Below are 22,734 nucleotides of genomic sequence, written 5' to 3' on the forward strand. Positions count from 1 at the left end.
AACCGAAGTGAAACAATAGTCCCAGAACATACCTATATACACACACACACATAAATACATATATGCACACATATGCACACGCACATACGCACATGCACACACACTTGAACCAGTCTAGAGTGAGCAGTGGGTCTCCGTGGTCAGGCTGATACCTGCCCGCGCTGCTCACTTTTCACGCGGGAAGTGGGGGAGGGCTGGCTATGGTTTCGGCCAGTTATTAAGCGCTCGTGAAAACAGAAGTCCCGTCAGCTGGGTTTCAGTGGCTGCCCCCCTCGAATTCCTTCCCAGCCCACTGTTTCCACCCCTTGAGACTCCCTAGTGGTTACAGGGCAGCCCCAGATTGACCCAGAAAGCTCCATATTGACCCAATAAGCTCCACAGTGACCCAGGGAGGTCACCAAGTAAACCTAGGGCCCTAAAACTGGGGCAACTCCAAGGACCCAACCCCTTCACTTTTTCACCCTCTCAGCTTCCCATGGCCTTCAACTGAGACAATATGTGTTAAAAGTCACCTTCTTGCCAACTGAAAGCTGACAGACCTGCTCCCAAATTTCAAGCCCCACACTGAAGGTGAGGCCAAAAATTAATTAGAAAAAGTGAAAGAAGTGAGTGTCAGAGTCAGAGTCTTTCGAGGCTTTCTGAATCATTTCAACCCCCGTGAGAGTCTACACGGCCTTCCCTACGCCTGCCCATTCTGCCTCCCTGAATAATTCCTCCTGAAAGCCAGGTCTAGAGAGGCCCCTGTTTGCACCCTTGGAGCTGTTACATCGTCACCAAATCATCAACAGAATGGCTGCAAGATCATCCTAAGTCAGCAAAGTTCCTGGAGAGGTGAAAATAAATTTTATTAAAAGAACAGACAGCCAAAGTTTTATGAAGCTATTTAGATGAACTTCACATTTGCTTCTGGAATAAAGTTTCCATTTTTTGAAGCTGGGCTTTAAAGGGGAAGAAAGATAGCATCTGCCTGCAGAGGGAGCCAAGAAAATAATATATAGGAGCCAATGCTGAGGTGAAACTAATGGTAATGATATTAAGCAATGCGGATTTATAGCCCATTCACAACGACACACGTTTGTTTCTTATTTCAGTTCATTAAGACATTTTGTTTCTTTTCTGCTACCCCATGCAAGCTTTAAAAAAGAAAAGGGAAATAGATACATATACTTTTGGAGGGATTCCAGACTTCAGCGTTTCAATGTCAATGCGAAAGAACAAAGGCAAATGCACATCCTGCCGCGGGGATTGCATTTGTCAGCTGCTGTACTTACTACAGTTATTCAGACTGTTGTTGGGGTCACAACGAGAGCTACCAGCACATGAATCAAGGCAGGAATTGTAGAGGCATGTTTGGCCGCCTTCTTGACATGGAGTCTGACCTACAGAGGGGGAAAGGCACATTCGCTTTCATCATCTGTAAACTCCCCACACTAGGGTATGAAGGATGGAGAATGTCTGGTGGAGCTGAGGAATGACACAACTTTAATTTCCTTCCAATTTCTCCAAAAATGCTGAACACATGTTGAATAGGTGCTTTCTGGGTTAGTTTTCCTGGCAGCTAAGTGAGACACAGTTATTCCAAAAGGATTCCGTAGGAATGAAGAAATAAGAGGCAACCTATCCTAAAAACAAAACCAAAAAAACAACAAAACACAGGTATTTGTTGCTTTTAATGAAGAAGAAAAAAAATGTAGTGTTTTCTATTTACAAGGATGTATATACTTGATTACAAAATAGTTTAAGTGACTGGAGGGAGAGGCCAATATAAAGATTCTGAAATTTTGAATATTAAATGATGTTATTTTAAAGACTCATTTGCTCCCAACTCTAGTCTTCCCACTAACAGAAAATGCTCTTCCCAGTGCTAAGCAGGGCGTCGCCCCAACACGGTAAGGACACTTTGTCACGGCCCGGGGCCCACGCAGCCGTCACCCGTGTTTTCTGTCTGCCCTTGGAAAGCGTCGCTGGCCTAGCCCTGATGACCTGAGAATTGGGTTTCTTGTTTCCAAATGAATGACAACAGTAACGTCAGCCGAATGGCTTTTCCTTAAGGCATGTAGAGAGGAAACAGGTTTTCCCATTGATTTCCTGGTCGTTTGTAGATTAAATGGATAAGGTAATAAATTCCTGCCTGTGCTCTTTCCATCTCTCCTCCACTACACTAAGTTACTTTCAGACACATCATTTGGAATCTAGAAAATCTTGCAAGGCATTTTTAAATATAAATGATAGTATGCGGACACACACAGTCATTCTTATCTATAATTCTCAGACAATGTTTATTATCCTGGACTCCCTCCTTTCCAGTACCATTAATGTACAATAGATCATAGCCTTGCAGAAGAGAAATGTCAGTGTTTTTTTTAACGTCAGTCGAGTCTAGCTTTTTTGGAAGGTAAGCCAGGCTAATTTCCACGAGTTTCATCTCTTAAAGAAATTGTATTAAGACAACATGCATTCATTACTTCGGTGCATAAGGGCCTGCGATGTGACAAACATATGCAACAAGTAAGGCCCGAGCATTACAAGTAAAAATGGACGAGAGTTTATGCGGTAGTTAGGGATAGCATCATGAAAGAACCTTACAGCGCTGTGTGATCGCTGCCTTCCTGGAAGTACGTGTGAGGAGCAGTAGAAGCGAACGAGGGCAGCAAGGGGAAAGCTTCTCACAGGAGTTTTTCAGGCACATGGGGTAAGTTAGGATAGGAGGGAAGGATGGGTTTCCCAGGCAGACAGCAGAACATGCAAAGGCCTGGGGCCAGCAAGTGCAGAGGTTGGAGTCGCTGGAGCCTAACGGAGACTGGACGGAAAGGCAGAGGCCCAGCCTGAGGGTTGTCAAGGCCTAAATTTCCAATGGGACCCAAAGCCCGGGGAGAAGTGGTCCCTGCTTTCCTCCCCAGCCCTGTCTAGCAGAACCAGCCTGTAGACACTGTTGACAATGATTCTGTAGTAGCAAGCTCCTCTAATCCAGTGGCCTTGTCCCAGTATCCTAAATATGCCCTGCTCCTTCCCTCCTTGGGACTTTTGGCCAAGTGGTTCCCTGTATCTGAAATGCTTGGTCCAACCCCATGCTCCTTTGTTAACTCCACCCATTCTCCAGATCTTAGTTGCAATAGCTCTTCCTCAGCGAAGCTTCCCATATATGGTCTCCCGGCACCCTGCCGTTCCCCTTGGCACCCGTCACTTCATGGTTAGACACCTACATGCATAATTATTGGTAATATGTCTGTCTCCTCCTGGGGCCTGAAGCTGTTTTACTTGCCACTAAATCCCCAGTGGTTGACCACATATTAGCACCACAATACACATTTATTAAGTTGAGTTCATTAGAGTAAATAATATAAAGATGCTACAATTTTACTTTTTGATCCATTTTATCATGTGACTTTCTTACATGTCACACCCGTAAGGAAACAGTTTACAAATCCTGCCATTGCATAGTAAAGAACCCAAAATTATTTCAAACAAGTTGAATTATGTAGGAAGAAAGAGCAATTTGATCCAAAGGGAGGATCTTGGTTGTAGAAATGGATTTCCTTCTGAATTTTAAAATTGATAAAACTTAGCACTCCTTATGTATCTTTTAATGTAATAAATCTGTGAGTAAAAGGCTCTCCCTTTAGGTCTTGAATGCTTTTTTCATTAAAGCTATTCTAATGATCTATATTCATGATGACAAAAATAATTCAGATATAGGTGACCAATCTCATTAGCTGGAGATAGACATACACAGCCCAACATAAAGGCCACGTAATAATAGCAAACATTGAGTTCTCACCACGTGTCAATAATGATGTCATCATTATTCCGAGTTTACAGACACGAAACTGAGACATAAGGGGGTAAGTAACTGGCCTAAAGTCAACCGGATAGTAGGTAATACAGCTGGGCTTGAGCCAGGCAGCTGGGTGGCGACGACCAACCACACTCTTTACAGCCAGGCTGTGGAGGTCAGGGGCAAGGTCGCCAGTGCACAGAGGTGGTGATTTTAAGTCTAGGAATATTCTTACCAGCCCTGCACTGAGAGACGCTTGTACACAAACCAGGGCTTAAACAATCAGTGTGAACCTCTTCTATGACAAAATGGTCACATTTGAAAGACCAGTTCATTTGATTTACTTCTTCCCTTTGAGTTTCACAGATGGAGATCAGACTCCTTTCAAAGTGTGTTTAGGTACAGCGCTTGGTAACATGAAGCATTAAACTGTTTCTCTGAATGTGGTGACTCTGCGAAGCTGTTACATCTAATTTCAGAAGCCAGTTCCTTCTCACCGGAATCTAACCTAATTTAATCGAATGCTAGATACGAATCGTTTCTCTTTCTCACAACGTTGCCGTTCCCCATCAAACAGGTGACTGGCTCTCCCATGCTGTGTAAGCGTCTAACCCGAACCCTTCGGCCTCAGGAGTGGTCTTTCAGCGTGAGCCCCCCGAGGAAACCCACACGAGAGGGCCTTCTGGCTGGGGGGCCGTGAGGACCGCTGCGGTGGGCAATCTGGGATTCTCCGTGCGGGGTCCCCTTAAGTTTCAGGTAACTTCCAGCCTTTTGCTGCCTTCCCAGGGAAAGGCCCACGGGTAAGGCGTCCCGGGGCCGAGCACACACTCACCGTGAGTGCAGTTCTTCTCGTCGCTCCCGTCCTTGCAGTCTTCCTCTCCGTCGCACAGGAAGGTGCTGGGGACGCACTGGCCGCTCCTGCATTCCAGCAGGCCCAGGCTGCCGCAGGCTAGGAGAAGGGGCCACGCTAAGTTATCACTTAGTGCTTCCCTCAGTCTGCAGAGCACGGAAAGGCTCCTGTTTACCTGCCCTCGCCAGGAAATGAAGTGTCCTGACTATCCGAATGTTCTGTACCAAGGAACGAATGCATCACTAATTTTTTAAAAATTTCCCAGGATTTTTGAAATAGAAAGTTTTCATTTTAGAATTTCTCATGACTTACTAAATAGCACTTACTACGAATTAACTTTTTTATAACCTCAGGATGGGAAGTAGTATTATAAAAGCCATAATTTATTCAAGGTTTACTCTGTGGAGCCTGGCCAGTGTAGCTCAATTGGCTGGGCATCATCCTATGCACCAAGAGGTCACCGGTTCCATTCCTGGTCAGGGCACACACCCGGGTTTTGGGCTCAGTTCCTGGTGGGGGGTGTGCAGGAGGCAGCCAATCGATGTTTCTCTCTCATCGATATTTCTGTCTCTCTCTCCCTTTCCCTTCCTCTCTCTCTAAAATCAACAAAAACATACATATTTTTTAAAGGTTTACTCTATGGTAATAACTTTGTTAGGAGCATCTATATCTAATCCCAAATCCTCGTAAGGATTTGCAAGGTAGATATTATCCACCTGGCTTAGCATAGGAAACTGAAGCTCAGAGAGCTTGTAGCTGTCTCAGAGTCACATGGCTGTTAAAAGGGAATGTGCGGGCAAGTTTCTCTGAGTCCCAGCCCCAGCATGTCATTCCATACAGCCTGACCTAATGAGCCAATGAGGTGACACATATAAAAGCACATGCATAGTACCTAATACACAATAAACACGTTATTTCAAAACTTGTTTTTGACATCTGACATTTGAAAGGAATGGTTTAGTGGCCATTAATCTCCTGGTTCCTAAACATTATCTAAATTCTATCACTATTGTTTTTAGAGCATCAAAAACCATGTTTTATATGACCTCAGCCTTCACCGAGTTACTGTTGAACTTTAAAAGTCCCTATTCTTGAATGAAGGCTCAGCACCAGAACTGTTACACTTGAGCATCATGTCCTGGCTTTCCCCGGATCGGTCAAGATGCAGTCTGCTCTGGTCCGCTGTGTCCCACAGAGCAAGGATCGGGGGATATTCCAGTTCATTTCCAATTCAGGGGAGGGGAAAGTTGGGCATTGCGTTTGTTCGTTTATGACTTTTCTTATGTCAAAATAAAAACCATGCACTCTGCATTTCTATTTTTGCCTCAAATTATAGGCAAATTAAATATTCAATCCCCCATATATCAACTTTCTCCTACTCTTATTGCACAGCAAAAGATGTAATAAAAAGTTTAATTCATTCAACTATGCATAAAACGCATCATTTTAACTCTTTCAGGTCAAATTATTTGCTTTTAACACATAGCTGCTCCTACTCGATAATTTTATTTGTTTCTAGAGGGAAAAGAAAGGATTAATAGCCATTCTTGATTTTATTAGCTAGTTAATGTAACACCCACCTGAAGACTGTTCGCTTACCCAGAAAACAACAGGCACTAAAATGATAATTGTTATCACGCTTTCTGTTTAAGTCTATGAACATTGAAGGCTCTCTCCTCTCTGGCAGTTCTCTCCATGTTTTCCTACAAATCGTGCCAGAGAACATTTTTGGAGGCTCTTGCAAGAAAGCTCAACCACTCATACATCATCTGCAAAAGAAAAGTCCTCCAGCTTCTTGGGAGATCTCCCCCTTTGACAAAGTCACAGATGCACAAAGGAGACACGGGGAGCAAGGAGAGAGAAAACAGACACCTGCTGGGCCAGATGGAACAAATAAAGCTTGACGTCCTGGAGAGCAAAGTGTGGAAGTCAGGTACACTACATGGTTATTGTCTTCACACTATTCAATTATTATCTCTCTAGGCAGGGGCCAAAGTATAAGGATCTTTCCCTTTGAAGGCTGTTAGGTAGCGAACCTTGAGTGTGTTGGCCTACACAGGCAAGAAATGGAAAACTAAGCAAAATGGAAACCTCAGGGCACTCACAGCAGTTGGCCTCGTCAGACTTGTCCACACAGTCGTGGTCACCGTCGCACACCCACTCCATCGCGATGCAGCGCCCATCTCCACACCGATGCTGCTTCGTGGGACTGCAGTCTGCAGAAAGGGAACGTCCAGGGGGACGCAGAGAACCAGCTTGATGGACACTTGGAAAGTCCGGCTCCTGGTTCCAACTGAAGAGCAACTACTCCAATTGTCCTAACACCTCAACAGCTTTCCTGTGACGGGCCTGGCACAGTTCACCTCCCGCCCAAGCCTGCGGCCCACTAGGCACCTCCACGATGACCTATCTGTTTTTCAGACGGAAAACTGTCCAGCTTTGCCAGGACTCACAGTTTGGCTTGTTTTTTTTGTTTGTTTTTCATTTTGTTTTGTCAATGTTTTCTTTCCTTATGAGAAATTTGTGATTTTTTGCACTGGCTCAAATAAACTGAAATGTGATTTGGATTTCACAAGATAGAGAGCCCACGTGGTGTATTTGGGACAGCCTGGAGGTTTCTGACGCCACCCTGAGGCATTCCTCATTCCTCCATCATACTCCTGGGCCTCTCCCAACGTTCTTCCCCATCCTCTCCAATGCTCTATTCTATCTCACGTCATTTGCCCAGTGCCCTCGCCATCCCAGCTTGGCCTTTTGTTCATGCTACAAAGTTCCTGTGTCTTTTCGTAATATCTTACCTAAACCTTCCGAAGCTAATCACAAAGTCAAAAAGGTAAACAAGCAAGAGGAAGTTTGCTGGTTTGAATTCACGAGACGGCATTCAAAGTTGAACAAGACCCTTTAAAAAGTAGGTTCATTCTTGAAAAGATAAGATCAGCTTTTGTATATAAAATAAACGTGCTATCTAACCCTATGTGTCACTACTACACAAGTAATCTCTGTATTGCTTGGTGATCAAATCAAGGAGGGGTCTTTTGTTATGTAAAATAAGGGGAATCAAGGGACAAACACTGTCTGTCTGCAAAGTTTTGCTCAAGAGCTCAAAATCTAAACACGAGAAAAAACAGAACACTTTCAAGGAGAAAATAATATTAACATATTAACAACCTGTAGCTGCTTTTCCACTCCACTTCTTTAGCATTTCCTTAGTATGACTGTGTATTAAAGAAGTATTACATTATTCATAAGACATAATTGAGACTAGTAATTGGAAAAAACCTCCCTTTCTAAAATTTAGAAACCAACCAATTTTATAATTTAACCTGCTTTTGATCATATTAAGGAACAAGCTACAAGTTCTTGGTTATAAATTCCTGTAATTTTAAATGAAAGCATTTAGGAAAACAACGCTACTTACCACAGTTTTGTTCATCACTCAGGTCCCCACAGTCATCATATCCGTCACACACAAGGCTGTAATTAAGACACTTGCCTGTGTGACACTGAAACTGATTCTCCCTGCAACCTGCAAAGAAGACAAGCCACTCGTGTGTCATCTGAACAGAACGTGAGGTTATAGTAGCACTTTATGAAACAAATCAATGGGAGGGAAACCACAGTGGCAACCTGGTCCACATCTACTGTTTTACAGGTGAGGAGACTGTGGTGCAGAGAGATCCAATGACTGTTCAAGGCCACATAACAAGTTACCGCAGAACCAGGACTAGGACCCTCTGGCTCCCAAGCCAGTGCTTTTTATCACTTTCTGAGTCCTCCCATGACTTTCACTTTATGTCACCTGAAGGCTCCTTTATAGTCAAATATGAGAAAAGACATTCTCAATTCATTATAATTCCTAATGAAGTTCATGTTCATACAGAAGCAATGACTTTAATAGAGGGTGAAGAGCTATTTCCTAAAAATGTTTCCTTTGCAATGAAAGTCTAGTTTTGACCATAGGAAGCATTTATATAATGGAGAGAAAAATTTATTTAGATTTAGAGTCATTACTTACTTTCACACAAACATTATCACTTAAGTCAATGGAGTGGTTCAAAACATGACCGTTAAATAAGCAAATACTGTCCTAGAGCATGGGGCAAGATAAGAATAAGTGATAAGCAACCTCAGGAAGCATAGAGTTTAATGTTGAAATAAATAATATGCAAGGAAACTTTAACAAGAAGATAGATCTTGTACTTGGGCAAACCAGAACTCTTATCCTGGTTCTGACATCTACTAGCCATGGGAATTTGAGTGTATTAGTTAAAAATCTATGAGTCTGTGAACTGATCTATGAAATTGGGATAAGATCAGTTACTTGCTAGGGCTTGGAGATAAATATTAATAAAATAATTTGTGTAAGATGCCAAGACAATTCAATGGGAAAAGAATCCTCTTCAACAAATGGTGGCAGGATAATTAGATTTCACATTACAAAATTGAACTGACCTTTACCTCAAACTATACTTAAAAATGATCTCAAAATGGATCATAGGCTTAAGTGTAGGAGCCAAAATTATGAAGTTTCTAGAAGAAAACATAGGAGAAAAAATCTTTGTGACCTTGGGTTAGGCAAAGAATTTTTAGATATGCCAACAAAAGCACAGGCCATAAAAGAAAAATTAATAAATGGACCTCACAAAGTTAAAAATATTTGTGCTTCTAAAAATACTAGTAAGCTCTGTACTATTTGAATTTCAGAGCATGCTTCAATTTTATAAAAACAAAACAAGGTTTTAATTCTCTTTAAAAGCTTTATTTTACACAACTATTACATTATTTAAATGGAAGTTCTTTCTAATAAACATCATTTAAAAGTAAAAAATAAAAATACTGTTAAGAAAATGAAGAGAATAGCCAAAGAACATATATGTATATCCCTTGGACACAGACAACAATGTGGTGAGGGCCAGAGGGAGGGGAGAGCTGGGGCTGGGTGAAAAGGGGCAAAGGGGGAAAATGGTAGACATCTGTAATACTGTCAACAATATAAATAAAATATAATTTTAAAAAAGAAAAGAAAATGAAAAGATAGACAAGCCATATACTAAAAAAAATATTTGCAAATGATGTATCTGCTAAAGGACTTACTTTGAGAGTACATATGGAACTCTTACACTCAATAATAAAAAAACCCCAATTACAAATTAGCAAAAGACTTGAATAGAAAGTTTTCACGGGAGACATACAAATGGCAAACTGGTACATGAAGAGGTGTTCAGTATAATTAGTCATTAAGGAAATGCAAATTAAAACCACAATAAGGTGCTATTACATATCTCCAAAATGGCTATAATAAAAAAAGACAGACAATACCAAGTATTGGCAAGGATTTTGAGAAACTGAAACTCTCATAAACTGCTGGTGGGAATGTCAAATTATAATAGCTTCTTACAAAGTTAACTATAACATTACCACATGATTTGTGAATTCTACCCTTAGAAATCTACCCAAGAGCAATGGAACATATATCCACACAGAGACTAGTATGTGCATGTTCATAACAGCATTATTCATAATAGCCAAAAACTAGAAACAATCCAAACACTCAACTGGCGAATGGACGAGCAAGATGTAGAATACTCATGTGATGGAATACTATTCAGAGTTAAAAGGGTCAAACTAGTGATAAATGTGACAGCACAGGTGAACCTCAAAAAATTATGCTAATGAGAGCAACCAGACACAAAGACTACATATTGTGTGACCCACTTATAAAATTTCCAGAAAAAGCAAACTCATAGAGACAGAGATCAGAGCAGTGGCTCTCTGTGGGTGGAGAAGTAGAAGTGGTTATCTGGGGACTGACTGCAAATAGGTGGGAGGAAAATTTGGGGGGAGATGAAAAAGTTCTAGAAGTGGATTATGGTGATGGTTGCACAGCTCTATAAATTTCCTAAAAATCAATGGGATACATTTATGGTTTGTAAATTATATCTCAATAAGACTGTAAAAATGTTTTAAATTGGTATATGTAAAAAAATCCCACAAAAACCCCTGCATTGAATAGAAACTAGATTTCTGAAATGTATTATCTTTTCCCTTATCTGAAGTGAATTAAGTGCAAAAAACAGATTCTTAAGTCTGAAGAGAGATCATGGAAGGTGGGCAGGATTTCAGTAGTGTGGATGGAATTAAAACTTCTCGATGTTTGTCCTGGCTGGTTTTGCTCAGTGGTTAGAGCTTCGGTCCTGGGTTCGATTTCAGTCAAGGGCACGGACCTCGGTTGCAGGCTCCATCCCCAGCCCCAGTCTGGGCACATGCGGGAGGCAGCCAATCGATGTGTCTCTCTCTCATCAATGTCTCTCTCTCTCTCTCTCTCTCTCTCTCTCTCTCTGTCCTTTCCACTCTCTCTGAAAAGCAATGCAAAAATATCCTCCCTCAGGTGAGGACTTAAAAAATATAATAATAATAAAATAAAATACACTGAAAAAAACTCTTCTCCACATTTCAGGTAGAGGGGATACTGAGAACAGGGTGAGAAATGAGGGCACATTTGAGGATCAGTCTACTTGGCTGGTGAAGACCAAGCCTCCTGAATTCCAGCTGACTGTTCCTCCTGAACAGAAGCCTGTATCTCATACAACGGGTTCTATTCTTTTAAAATAAGTTACTTAAAGACTTTTAGAATCACATCACTTTAGAAACGGAATGGGCCTTCAAGGTCATCTGTTCAGCACCTTCATTAAGAGGGTGTGTATGTGTGTACACACAAACACACACATGTGTGGACACATGTGCTCACACTCGTGCACGTGCAGAAATTGTAAGTATTCTTTTTAATTGCCCCAGGCTGAGTAATTTTCAAATGAGACTGACCATCATAGGGGAAAACATAACAACTTAGGAAGAGGTTCTAGTTTCGCCTGGACAGAACTGAACTACTTCCTCCTGCTCAGCAGAGGGTGCTCACTCCCCACCCTACACCCTCGCGCTGGCCTAGGCCTGGGACCACTGCGAACGGGCTAGCTGGGTTGAAAAAGCTTATGACATGTGTGTTCTTTCCCACCAAGCAGAGCTGGGAAATTTGTGCATAAAGATATATATGTTTCCTTAGGAAGTTGTAAAAGGTCTTTTTGAGTTTTGTTTTGTTTTCATCGAAATTGCTCTTGTGGGACGTGTGAAGCAGTATCTGTAATCCCTGATAACCAGGGTCCTCAACTTGACCATTAATGCAAAGGTACTTGCGTTCCCCGAAAGTGGCGGTGAGGCGGAGGGGTGACACATTTCAAACCCTCTGAGTTAGCTTTTTTTAAAGCTGTACGCTTCAGTTCTGTCCACTGTAGGACTGGGGCACCGAACACTCCATTCAGAATCAGATTAACACACTAAAAATTTTCAGTGATTCACGTGTCCTCTGTGAGGCCTGTTCTAGGATTCCCAGTAATTCATACTAACACCTCATTTGAGATCTTTTAAAACTAATGCTGTCATTTATTAAATGATTTCATAAATAGGGATGCTGCAAGCAAAAAAAATCCTCATTATTCACACAGGAAACAGGTACAGATTCAGGTCCCGCTGTTCCCACTGTTCGGCTTACTTGGTTAGAAGCCATTCTCAGAGGTTAGATACACAATTAGCTACATTTGGAAAACAACTTGTTACCTCCCTAAGGTCTGTGTGACGAGTAAACACACAAAACCTAACCGGAGGCACTGCCCAGCCAGAAATACATAGCAAACAGCAAAGATCACAGTGCCTCCTTTTATTGGAATAAATGTTTATTTGGACTGAAAAGAAATGTTGTCAGTGTAATTTGGGGCCAACGAATCAAAATTTTCAAAAGCTACTTGCTGTGATTTTCTTGCTCAATACAAACATAATTTTGCATGACCTGGGGTAGATGTTTTTCTAGATACAGATCATTTTTCTTAATGAGAGTGGGATACAAGCTGTTACTTCTGAAGTTCTTGCATGTTAATATTTATTTCAGTTTTGGCATCTCACACTATTAACTTTTGTCTCTTGAAATTATCATTAAATTAAAGGAGAAAACTAAGGAACAGAAAACCTTTTATCAAAGGTTTCACTCAATTTGCTCAGTCTCTATGAGTCTATAAACATAAATGTGTTGCCTCATTTCAAGATTCAAGTGTGGATGCTCAATTACTACCCCAAAATCCCTTCATTTTCAGATGACCAGAGAGGTTAAGTGGTTTGCCCACAGTTGCCCAGCTCAATAGCAGAACTATGAGATGAAGCCAGGCTTCCCACCTCACCTTTTGACTACTGACTTCTACCTCTACAGATGAGGGTTTCTCAATTGCAGGACTGTTGAAAATTTGGACTGCTTAATTCTTTGTTGTGGGAGGGGTTGCCGTATGCATTGTAGGATGTTTAGCAGCATCCTTGACCTCAACTCACTAAATGCCAGTAGCACCCCCGTTCCTTTTGCTACACCATTAAATTGTTCCAGGTGGTTGGAAATCTGTTGCTTCTGCAAATACTTAGGATGGGACCGATAAGCAGGGCAAAATGAGTTAGGGGAGAAAGTCGGGAAGCAGTCCCAGATACCTGGAGTGCGCTGTAATAGACAGTTACCTCCCAAGCTTAACAGAGCATCCAAAATAAACATTTGTCATGTGAATGATCAAAATATAATTGTTCACCAAATCTGAATTTTTATGGACCAGGGCAAGGCAAAGGCAGCTCAGTTTAGAGAAAACAGCATTAGATTTGAAGCCATTCAATGCTGGGTTCAAGTCTAGCACTTGGAACCACGGGCAAATTTTTTCATTGCCTTAAGCCTCCGCTTTGCATCTGCACAGAAGGGAATGAGAATACCTCTTTGCTGAAAATTAAATCAAATCATGTAGGCAAATGTTTCTCGCACAGGTGATTAGGGAACTTACAAATAAAATATACCTCCCCATCCTTTCCCTACGGCAGGCCTCCTCCTGTATTTGCCAGAACCCTGGGAACCAGGCACGTCCTCCTGCCCCTCACTGGGAGGTTCAGCAAAGCTTCCTTCCCCTCAGCGGTATCTTATCTGTGGGCTGCACTCATGCTCTTGATTTGCATCTACCCCTAACTCCGATGTACGATTTACGCTGTCCCTTCACTGCAGGGTGGGGACAGGAGGAGGTGGCACCCGCTGTAAACGCGCATGCTGAAACTCCTGAAGTGCAGAGGCAGATGACCGTGTACGGTCAGAAACAACTGCACTGCAAAGACTTCAGCGTCCATCTAAGCATTTTCATAGACAAATACTCTCAGGAATGTGTGTCCCCCACGGACCAGACCGCAACGTTTCCGAGGGGTGTTCATGAGGAAAGCCCATATCTTCTTTAATCAACAGTTCAGCTCCCGGGACACTGCTAACCTTCCAGAGTAGTAATTCCGTCTTTGTTGGGCACTGAGGTCGGAAAACTTACTCCTTCGAATCCAGTTTCAACCAATGCAGCCGAGAGCTCCTATTGTTTAAAGTGCAACGCTCAGCGCAACACAGGACACAATGAGCAAGTCAGTGAGGGCTCACCACTGGGGAGAGGCACCTAATGCCGGAACATGGGCCAGAACTGGCAGAGAAACACAAGTGCCGAAAATTGGATATCATCCTATTGGACTAGTCTATGGAAGTATTTTAAATTCCCGTGTGGGTGCTTTGCATGATATTTTCTTGTAAGTCCACGGCTATATTCCCTAATGTAAATATAAAATGTTTCCTATGTAAAATCGCCTGCCATAGTTTTTCCTGAAGAGGGAATCCCAAATTATAAAAACAAATGTCTTAGTGAAAACATTTCTGAAAATATAGGTGACATAACTGAAGTTCCATAAGGTGCTAGATTATTCTGCAAAATAAATCAGTATATGAGTGAATAAATAAATAAATATATACAGGTGAGGGCATATATAAACAAATAATTTGGAGGAAATACCAAGTTAAGCAAAATTAATGTCTTTTTTTTTTTTACCTGCAGGATTTCTTAGAGCCTTTAAGGCATAAATAAGTATTGTAACTATCTAAGAAGTAGATCTGATAGACAGCATTTCTCAAACTTTTTTTTTTCTTTCTAAGCATTTTTCAAGACTCGGGTACTATGGAACACCAGTTTGGGAAACACTGACCTGAAATATTGCCATGATATATGTACAGCCTTTCAAAACGTATGGCAAATAAGCATCCCAACCCTTCAGAAGGAGGAAAAGCTGGTCCCCCAGGCAAACAGACCAGAGGAATCTGAAATCTGGTCAGTCATCATGAGCTCTTATAAAGCCTTGGCAACTTCTACAAGTAAAACACAGCTTTTCCCATAGTAACTACTGCCGCTCACATAACCATTAAAAAGCAGTTTAGGACACAATAGCATATGGTTCTGTGGATGCAGATCCTACATTGTATTCTTGAGGCTAATGTTTCCTTTCTGTCTGTTGCATAAGTGTAAAATAACTTGAAATCTGAATATGTATTTGTTATGGACCGTATGTCTATGCTCTACAGTGTCTGTATGTTGAAACCCTAACTCCAACCTGACTACAATTGGAGACAGGGCCTGTGAGGAGGTCATTTGGGTTGAGTGAAGTCATAAGGGCGGGGCACTCGTCCAATAGGGCTGGTACCCTTATAAATAGTGGATGAGATAGGAGAGCATTCTGCCAACCTCTCTCAACTTCTCTCTCTCCCCCCCCCCCCCGCCTATCTTCCCCTCCATCTCCCTTCCCCTCTTCCCCTGTGGCTCCCCCTCTCCCCCTCTCTCCCTTTAAAGAGGTCACATGAGCCACAGGGCGATAGCAGCTGCCTACAGGCCACAAAGAGAACTCTCACCAGACACTGAACCCTGATGGACCTTGATCTTGGACTTTCCAGCCTCCAGAACAGTGAGAAACAAATTCCTGCTGTGAGTCATAAAGTCTAAGGTACTTTGTGTGACAGCCCAAGCAGACGAATACAATATTGGACAAACCACAGACCAATTCAGTGAAAACAACTAATCAAATCAATGGTAAGGAAACTGAACCCACCAATCCATGGATATAAAACAGTTAATGCCACCGACTATCTTCAGGTTCAGAGGAAACATAAACAAACAAGAGGCCGGCGTCTGCTGTGTCATGAATGTTTAGAATCATGAGGGTGAAAATTTTTCCTATTAAAATGTCCTTTTTAAAAAGTTGACCTTTATACTCAGAAAGCTTTAAAAACAAAAACAAAAATCCTCACCCAAACAAAATAAACGAAAAGCCTTCTCCTAATTTTAAGACCCTCTATGCAAAAATACTTCATTCCCTGACCTATTCCAGTGCCAGTTCGGCACCTAGCTGTGGAGTTCCTAATGAAATCACGCCTTTGAGAGGTGTGCAAACACACTGCTGTCGCATGGGGGCAGAGAAACACGCTTGCTCACTTTAGGAAAGCAAACTCAAAGTCGTCTATGCAAATGCCAACAGTTGTCAGGATTGGACAATGGAATGGTTTGGTTTCTAGGCCCCTGAATAGAAGCCCTGTCCACCCAGACGACCCCCAAACAGCGTGTCACATACTGCAGTGAGCCTCATCGCTCCAGTCGTCGCAGTCGTTGTAGCCGTTACACTGCAGTTTCCTGGGGATGCAGAGTCCGCTGCCACACAGAAAGCCCCCTCTACAGATCACTAGAAAAAAGGCAGAAAAGCAATGTCAGAACAAGGATTGTTTGTTTCCTTTTAAAAATAGGAAAAACAAATAAAGAACCAAAAGAAAACCTTCCCTTGCTGTTCAACAGATTTGTTTCTAAATCCCCTCAGTTGCATTGTTACCAATTTTTCTTTGGCCCTCTAGAGCCTTAATTGCGAAATTACTTGGGAATAATATTAAGAATGTTTGCCTCAGGAAAGCAAAAGGCCATGGACCAGCGGGCCTACGGAGTGCCACGCATCCAAGTTCAGAGCACAGGAGAGCAGCCTCAATTGTGCAACTTCCGTGGGGAAAATACCAAATGGGAGTATTTTTCTTAATAACTGAAAAGTATTTCAAAGTGAAGTGCTATTTATTGAACAAATATTTTTTTTAAAAACCTTTCAGAAATAAACCACGTACGTGTGATTATAAACACACACACACACACACACACACACACACACACAAACAACAAAACCTTAACTTCTAAAACACTACCCAATGTTGTACAGAGAAAGGAACAGTAAAATATTCAATTGATGTGTACTCAACACAGGCATAGACTCCATGCCCCTGTATTTAAAATATATTTACTTGCCTTAATAAAAATGCCAGGTAAAAATGTCAAAGTCTATTTCTTGCATAAAGAATGTAAAATAGCATTAGCAAATAATATTTTCATTTTTTAAAAATTTTCTTTAACACAGTTGCATTTTGGTATTATTTGCTTTTAATACTATGGTGCTCATTTTCTTCTCAAAATTCAACAAATAATCAATTGTTTCAAAATTATTGTAGACAATAAATATAAGTTAGGAACTTTCTTTAATAAAAGAATAAATCAGTTCCACAAAACAAGTATTAAAATACACTTAAATATTTGGTAGTGTGTATCAAATGCCTTTGAAATGTGCATAACCTTTGATCCAACAATCTTATTTCTTGAACTTTATATGAAGGAAATTCTTATGAATAAATGCAAGTTTTTAAGGATATTCATACCATCATGGTTTATAATGAGGAAACCGGAATAACAACTGTGCAATAGTAGGGGACTGGTTAAATAAATAGTAGGGGATTGGTTAAACACATTTCCTCCATAAGAAGGAATACCATTACAGCTGTCGAAAAGTATATTGTCGAAAATACTTAATGTTCTGGAACAAAGTTCAAGATAATTAAAGTGGAAAAACAGCATATGGTTCTAAAAAAGCATAATATAATTTGGTCTAGAAAGAAGTATATCAAAGGTTACTGTGATTATCCCCTGGTATTAGGATTAAAAGTAATTTTTATCTTCTTCATTGTATTATACAACTTCATTGTATTTTACAAATGTTCTTATAATGACCACATCTCCCTTTGTGAATTAAAAACAAAGCAACCGCCACTAACTTTTTTCATAAGTTCTCAATTCAGAGTAATAGTAGATAAATACAACCCTCGAAAACTTCCGTCCCTCTTTGGCTCCCTCTCTCTCTGTCACCACTCCCTGAACCACAAAGTCCTTGATGAAATGAACCTTGTTGGCCAATGAAAGGGAACCAGGAAACATGCAACATTTTTACTCCGAAACTGAAATTCAGAAAACTGGAGACTGAAAGCTCCAGGCCTTGAGGCCCAAGTCTGTCATAGCCCCCACGTTCCTGGGCCCCAGCAGAGGGGCTGACACCCAAGAGGTTCTTAATTCGCATTTGATGGACACAAGTTGCCTCAATCTTAATGGAGCAAAATACACTGCCACAAGGAAAGAAAAAATACTATCAATGGATTCATTTCCAGTGCTATCAAAGAAACCAGAGTTTCGATTTGGAGATGAAGTACTAGTTGATTTGATCAGTTTCTTACGATGCGATCGTGTGCAATCTTCACAATATCAACAAAGACAGTCTGGTTTTCCATTATAGCCCACGATTTCCACATCAATACAGACTACAGCTATGGACTTCATCTGCCAAAATATTTCATACAGTCCTAGAGGATGCAGCACAGGACTGCACTCCCATAGCTGCAGATACAGACTCCTAAAGGGTCCAGAGGAAACCAGATATAAAATGAAAACCACTTAGGTTGTACTAGCCAGTCTATGCAATATCCTCTCTCCAGGGTTAGGGGAAATTGTTCAAGGAGTAAGTGTTTATCCTATTGTGGGACTGTTTCTGTATTAGACTAGAGAGCGCATAAACTCCAGCTGTCTGCATTTCAGCAACTGCAGTGCCTCTGAAGAATTACCGCATTCCCGGCCTTCTGGTTCTGATGATTCCTTGGCCATCTAGCTGAGAGCTCAGCACTAAGTGTCTCCTGACGTCTAGACTTCATCTTTAAGACCCTCTATATTTCACTCCATTAAAAGGCATTTCTTGTGTATGGTTATTTGGAATCTGGATCAGATCTGAAGCACAGCATTGCTTGCATTGTTTTGATGATCGCTTTCGGGTGGCGTCCTGGCTGATTCGGCAGAAACTGACTTGTTTTGTGTGGCTCCTCAGGGGGAGGTGAGGCTGCCCTTGGCTTTAGGACATTGTCAATTGTTTCTTTATTCTTTCTTTAGAAGTTCATAGTTTCATTAATCAGTGTTACTTTTGTAAAATTAGAATAACTTTTGTATACACTCTGATTTCTCCTTACCCTGTATTCAGAATTTCCACTTTTATTTGTGTGAAACTGTTCAACTAGCCAAGTGTTTAAAACCCATCGTATTTGGAATTTCCCAGCAGCCCCCTAAAGTAGACAGGTAGACATTCTACCGCACCTTCCTTGGGGGAAGTGGTAGTTTACGAATAGAGGAGCTAGAGGGTCCTGTGGTTAAGACAACAATTGCCCAAAGCCATGTGGCCAGGAAAAACTGAAAATCACCCCAGAATAGTGAGGCCCCTGCTCCAGGCTCAGTCCTTGACACCATCCCCAATCCTTGTTTCTAGTACAGAGGCAGCTATGCAGTCACTTGATATGTGGTCAGTTCCAGGGCACCAGTGTCAGGAAAAAAGTTCGAACTTGCCTTTATTTTTCTCTCTGAACAAAAGATAAATGTTTGTCCTTTGGGTGAATTGGACCAGATAGGATGGCATTTCATGTCAGCTCTGGGTTTTTTGGAGAATATCCTGAGAGGGCTCTTTACAAGTTTCTGTAGAGATTTTCAACCATAAATTTTACTGCTTTATAACAATCATCTGCCATCAGCCTTTATTTGGGCTTAGCCCTTCAGATGACAAAGAAATTCCCTGGGGCAAAGCCATGCTATATAATCTTGAGACCATTTCCGCTAACATCACCTATAATTCTAAGAGGTATACATTGGGCTTTAAATAAGTGGCAGGTTGATCATTGGAAGATTCATTCATTAATTAAAGAAATACTATCCACCATGTGCTAGTCGTTATCCTAACTCCTAGAAGTACAGCAGTAAAGCAAACAAAATAATTCCCCACTTTCATGGAGCATATACTCTACTGATCATCACCTGATAAAGATACTTTTACCAACTAAAGACAAGTCATCACCAAGGTTAACTTCCATTTACACGTGTGATAATTAATTAACATTAATGCAATGATAATTGCACCACCTAAGACATTACTTTATCTGTCCAGATGATGAGATCAATCACGAATCACCTGGACATCAAAATCCCATGGATGCTGAAGAATAAATGCCCATGAGGACGACCAGCTCTCTTCAGTATTTTTGTGTCTGATAACTGACTGCTGAAATAACATCCATAGCCTGAAATGACCTTTAGATTGTCTGCTTCCAACCCTCTCGTCTCTCTCGGCCTGTGTATTATAGGCGGCAGTTATATTGGTAAATGTTCTCATTACTCTGGTTGTTAACTTTTAGAATAATTTCACCAGTTTCTGACTGTATAGGGTCTTCATTCACCCTGTCTTGGAGCCCTTGGTTAAAGTGTGAAGCTCAAGTTCAGCTCAACCCCTGAAGAGGAAGCCGACCTGGCACAGAGCAGCACCACCTAAGCCTGTACACTAAGAACTCTTCAGTCCTTCATTGAACATGATGCTTGAAATTCAGTGCCTGCCAACCGTATCGCTCTTACCTTTACAAGGCCATTTGACTAGAAGAAGAAAAATGAGTGTAATCTTCCAGAAGCTAACAGAAGAATTCCTCTTGAGGAGAGATCTGTATCTTTGGACCTAATAGGTTGATAAAATCACTGGGATGAAGGATAAGATGCGACAGAGTAGAGCAAAAATCTAAAGTTATGCTCAAGGAAGCAAACTTGGTCTTTACCCTGCCTTCTAAGTCATATTGACTGGAAAACTCTTCATTTTGTTAAACATTAATATGTGTGGGGTAGGTATGCACAGGGGTATCAGGAAGTTCTGTGTATGAAAAGAATGAGGATCCCCAAGGGGAGAGAGAGAAGGGAGCCAGTGTGCTGGGCAGTGTCAGGAGGGAAACATGAATAAGACAGTTGGTTGAGCCTCCCTGAGGAGCATGGTACAGAGAAGACCCTTTGGAAAACAGAAATATCTAATGGGATATTTCAAGTTGCATCCTGAGGAATGGGAGGGGTAATCACTTCTTCCCTCTGCCGTAGGGAATCAGCACAGCTTACGTTGCTCTCTAATTTGCGACTCACTTACTAGGCCAGTCTGGCATTCTTGTAGGAGCCCGGGGTGCATCACTAACACAGAATAGATCCTTTGCTTTGTGGAGGTTATATTCGAGGGAGACAAACAATATCAGTGAACATAATAAATAAGAAAATTACTGTATATTAGGTCAGAAGGTAATGAATGCTATGAAGAAGAAAAAAGAGTACAGCAGATTAAGAAACATAGGACAGCCCGGCTGGGCGTGGCTCAGCGGTTGAGCGTCGACCTAGGATCCAAGCGATCGGGGTTCGATTCCCGGTCAGGGCACATACCCAGGTTGCGGGCTCGATCAATGACTCTCTCATCATTGATGTTTCTGTCTCTCTCGCTCCCTCTCCTTTCCTCTCTCTGAAATCAATAAAGATATATTTTTTTTAAAAAAAATTTTTTTAAAGAAACATAGGCGATGTGGGAGAGGGGTAGGACAGGGCCCCAAATCAATTAGAGTGCCAGGCAGGTCTCACTGAAAGCTGACATGTGAGCAACACCTTGAAAGATGTGGGGGATTTAACCGAATCTTGGGTGGATTTCAGCAGATGTGCCGATGCAAAGCCCCTCAGGCAGAAGCATGCCCGGCGGGTGTCGAGAACAGCAAGGAGACCCTCGTGGCTATAGCAGAGGAAGTGAGGGAGAGGGTAGGAAGAGAGGAGACGGGGGAGGAAGGGCCCAGCCGCACAGGGCTTTGGAAGGACCTTGTAAATAAGACACGAAGAGAAAAGTCACTACAAGGTTTGAGTAAAGAATGGCATGATCTGACTGATGTTCTCAAGGATCTCCGCCTGCTGTGTTGAAAATACTTCAGGGGAGCAAGGAGAAGAGTAGAAATAACAGTCAGGAGGCTGGAGGCGTTTTCCAGAAAGAGCCGATGGCAGCGTGGAGGGTATTGGTGGAGGTGGAGACCTGCGTAGATGCTGCAGGTGTGCAGGAGGAAGGCAGAGCCAGGAGGGCTTCCTGGCCCCTTAGATGACAGCTGTAAGGAAGAGACAAGCGCCAGTGATGACGCCACGTTTCCGGCCAGTCAGAAGCCTGAGCTGCATCCCCCGAGAGGGGACCGAGGGGACCGCGGCTGCAGGAGCAAGGCGTGGGGGAAACCGGGGGTTAGGCTTTGGACGGGTCGGGTCTGACTTGCCCGGCAGCCGCCCAAGCAGGGATGCGGGCGGACAACCGGGTGCTGACGCTCAAGGCCCAGGAGAGAGGGCAGCCCCACAAGGTAAATAAATGTGGGGGCCAACGACAAACCCATCGAAAGCCAGGGTGCCTGGCGGCCGTCGCCAAGGAAACGGTCAGTGCAAAGAGGAAAGAGCAAGAACTGGGGCGGCGGAGAGAAGATGAATGAGGGCTGAGCTGCTAAACCCCTTGTTAGAGGCTACGGAGAGGAGGGGAAGCCAGCAGGAGACGGAGGAGGAATGGCCAGTGTGGCAGGAGGAATGCGAGCAGGTGAACACCGTGTCCCCGCGGCCACGTGAAGGCCAGTGCACCAAAGAGGAGAGAAAGGTCCCCTGTCTCAAATGCTGCTGGGACTCAGGTGAGAAGCAGCTGAGAAGTGGAGCTGGGTTTGGCAACAGGGAGGCCCGGGGACCCTGGTGAGAGCTGTTTCAATGGAGCGGCGAAGACAAAAGTCAGGCTGGCGTATGTCTAAGAGAAATGAGAGGAGCACTGATGCTCCTAATAGCATCGCTGCTCAGCACCATCAGGACCACAGTCTGCTAAACAAACAAACAAAGAAATCCCGTTTCTTCATGGCCGGCATAATCCATATTAGCACACGATGTTTGTTGGCTTACTGTCTCTCTCTGCCTTCTAGAACACAAGCCCCTTGCGAGAAGGCCCTTATCGGTGTTTCTCACCACTATGTCCCAAGCCTAGAGCAGAATTAAGCATCTGCTGAATGAAT

The 22,734-nt window shown here is 42.4% G+C and overlaps 1 protein-coding gene across 3 annotated transcripts in view; it reads right to left on the reverse strand.

The window, feature by feature from the left end:
• The window catches only part of CORIN (corin, serine peptidase), a 179,065-nt gene that overhangs the window by 51,344 nt on the left and 104,987 nt on the right, over positions 1-22,734 (reverse strand). For 2 of the 3 annotated variants that reach the window (XM_081139845.1, XM_081139847.1), the window contains exons 6-10: positions 16,116-16,223; positions 8,044-8,151; positions 6,731-6,841; positions 4,608-4,724; positions 1,272-1,379 (exon numbers count right to left, since the gene is read on the reverse strand). In XM_081139845.1, coding sequence (XP_080995971.1) covers positions 1,272-1,379; positions 4,608-4,724; positions 6,731-6,841; positions 8,044-8,151; positions 16,116-16,223 — 552 coding nt within the window. The remainder of the gene's footprint in view (positions 1-1,271; positions 1,380-4,607; positions 4,725-6,730; positions 6,842-8,043; positions 8,152-16,115; positions 16,224-22,734) is intronic. The other variant, XM_081139846.1, reaches the window with a different exon arrangement.

Source organism: Miniopterus schreibersii, assembly GCF_964146895.1.
Source record: "Miniopterus schreibersii genome assembly, chromosome: 1".
In the NCBI taxonomy this organism is placed as follows: Eukaryota; Metazoa; Chordata; class Mammalia; order Chiroptera; family Miniopteridae; genus Miniopterus; species Miniopterus schreibersii.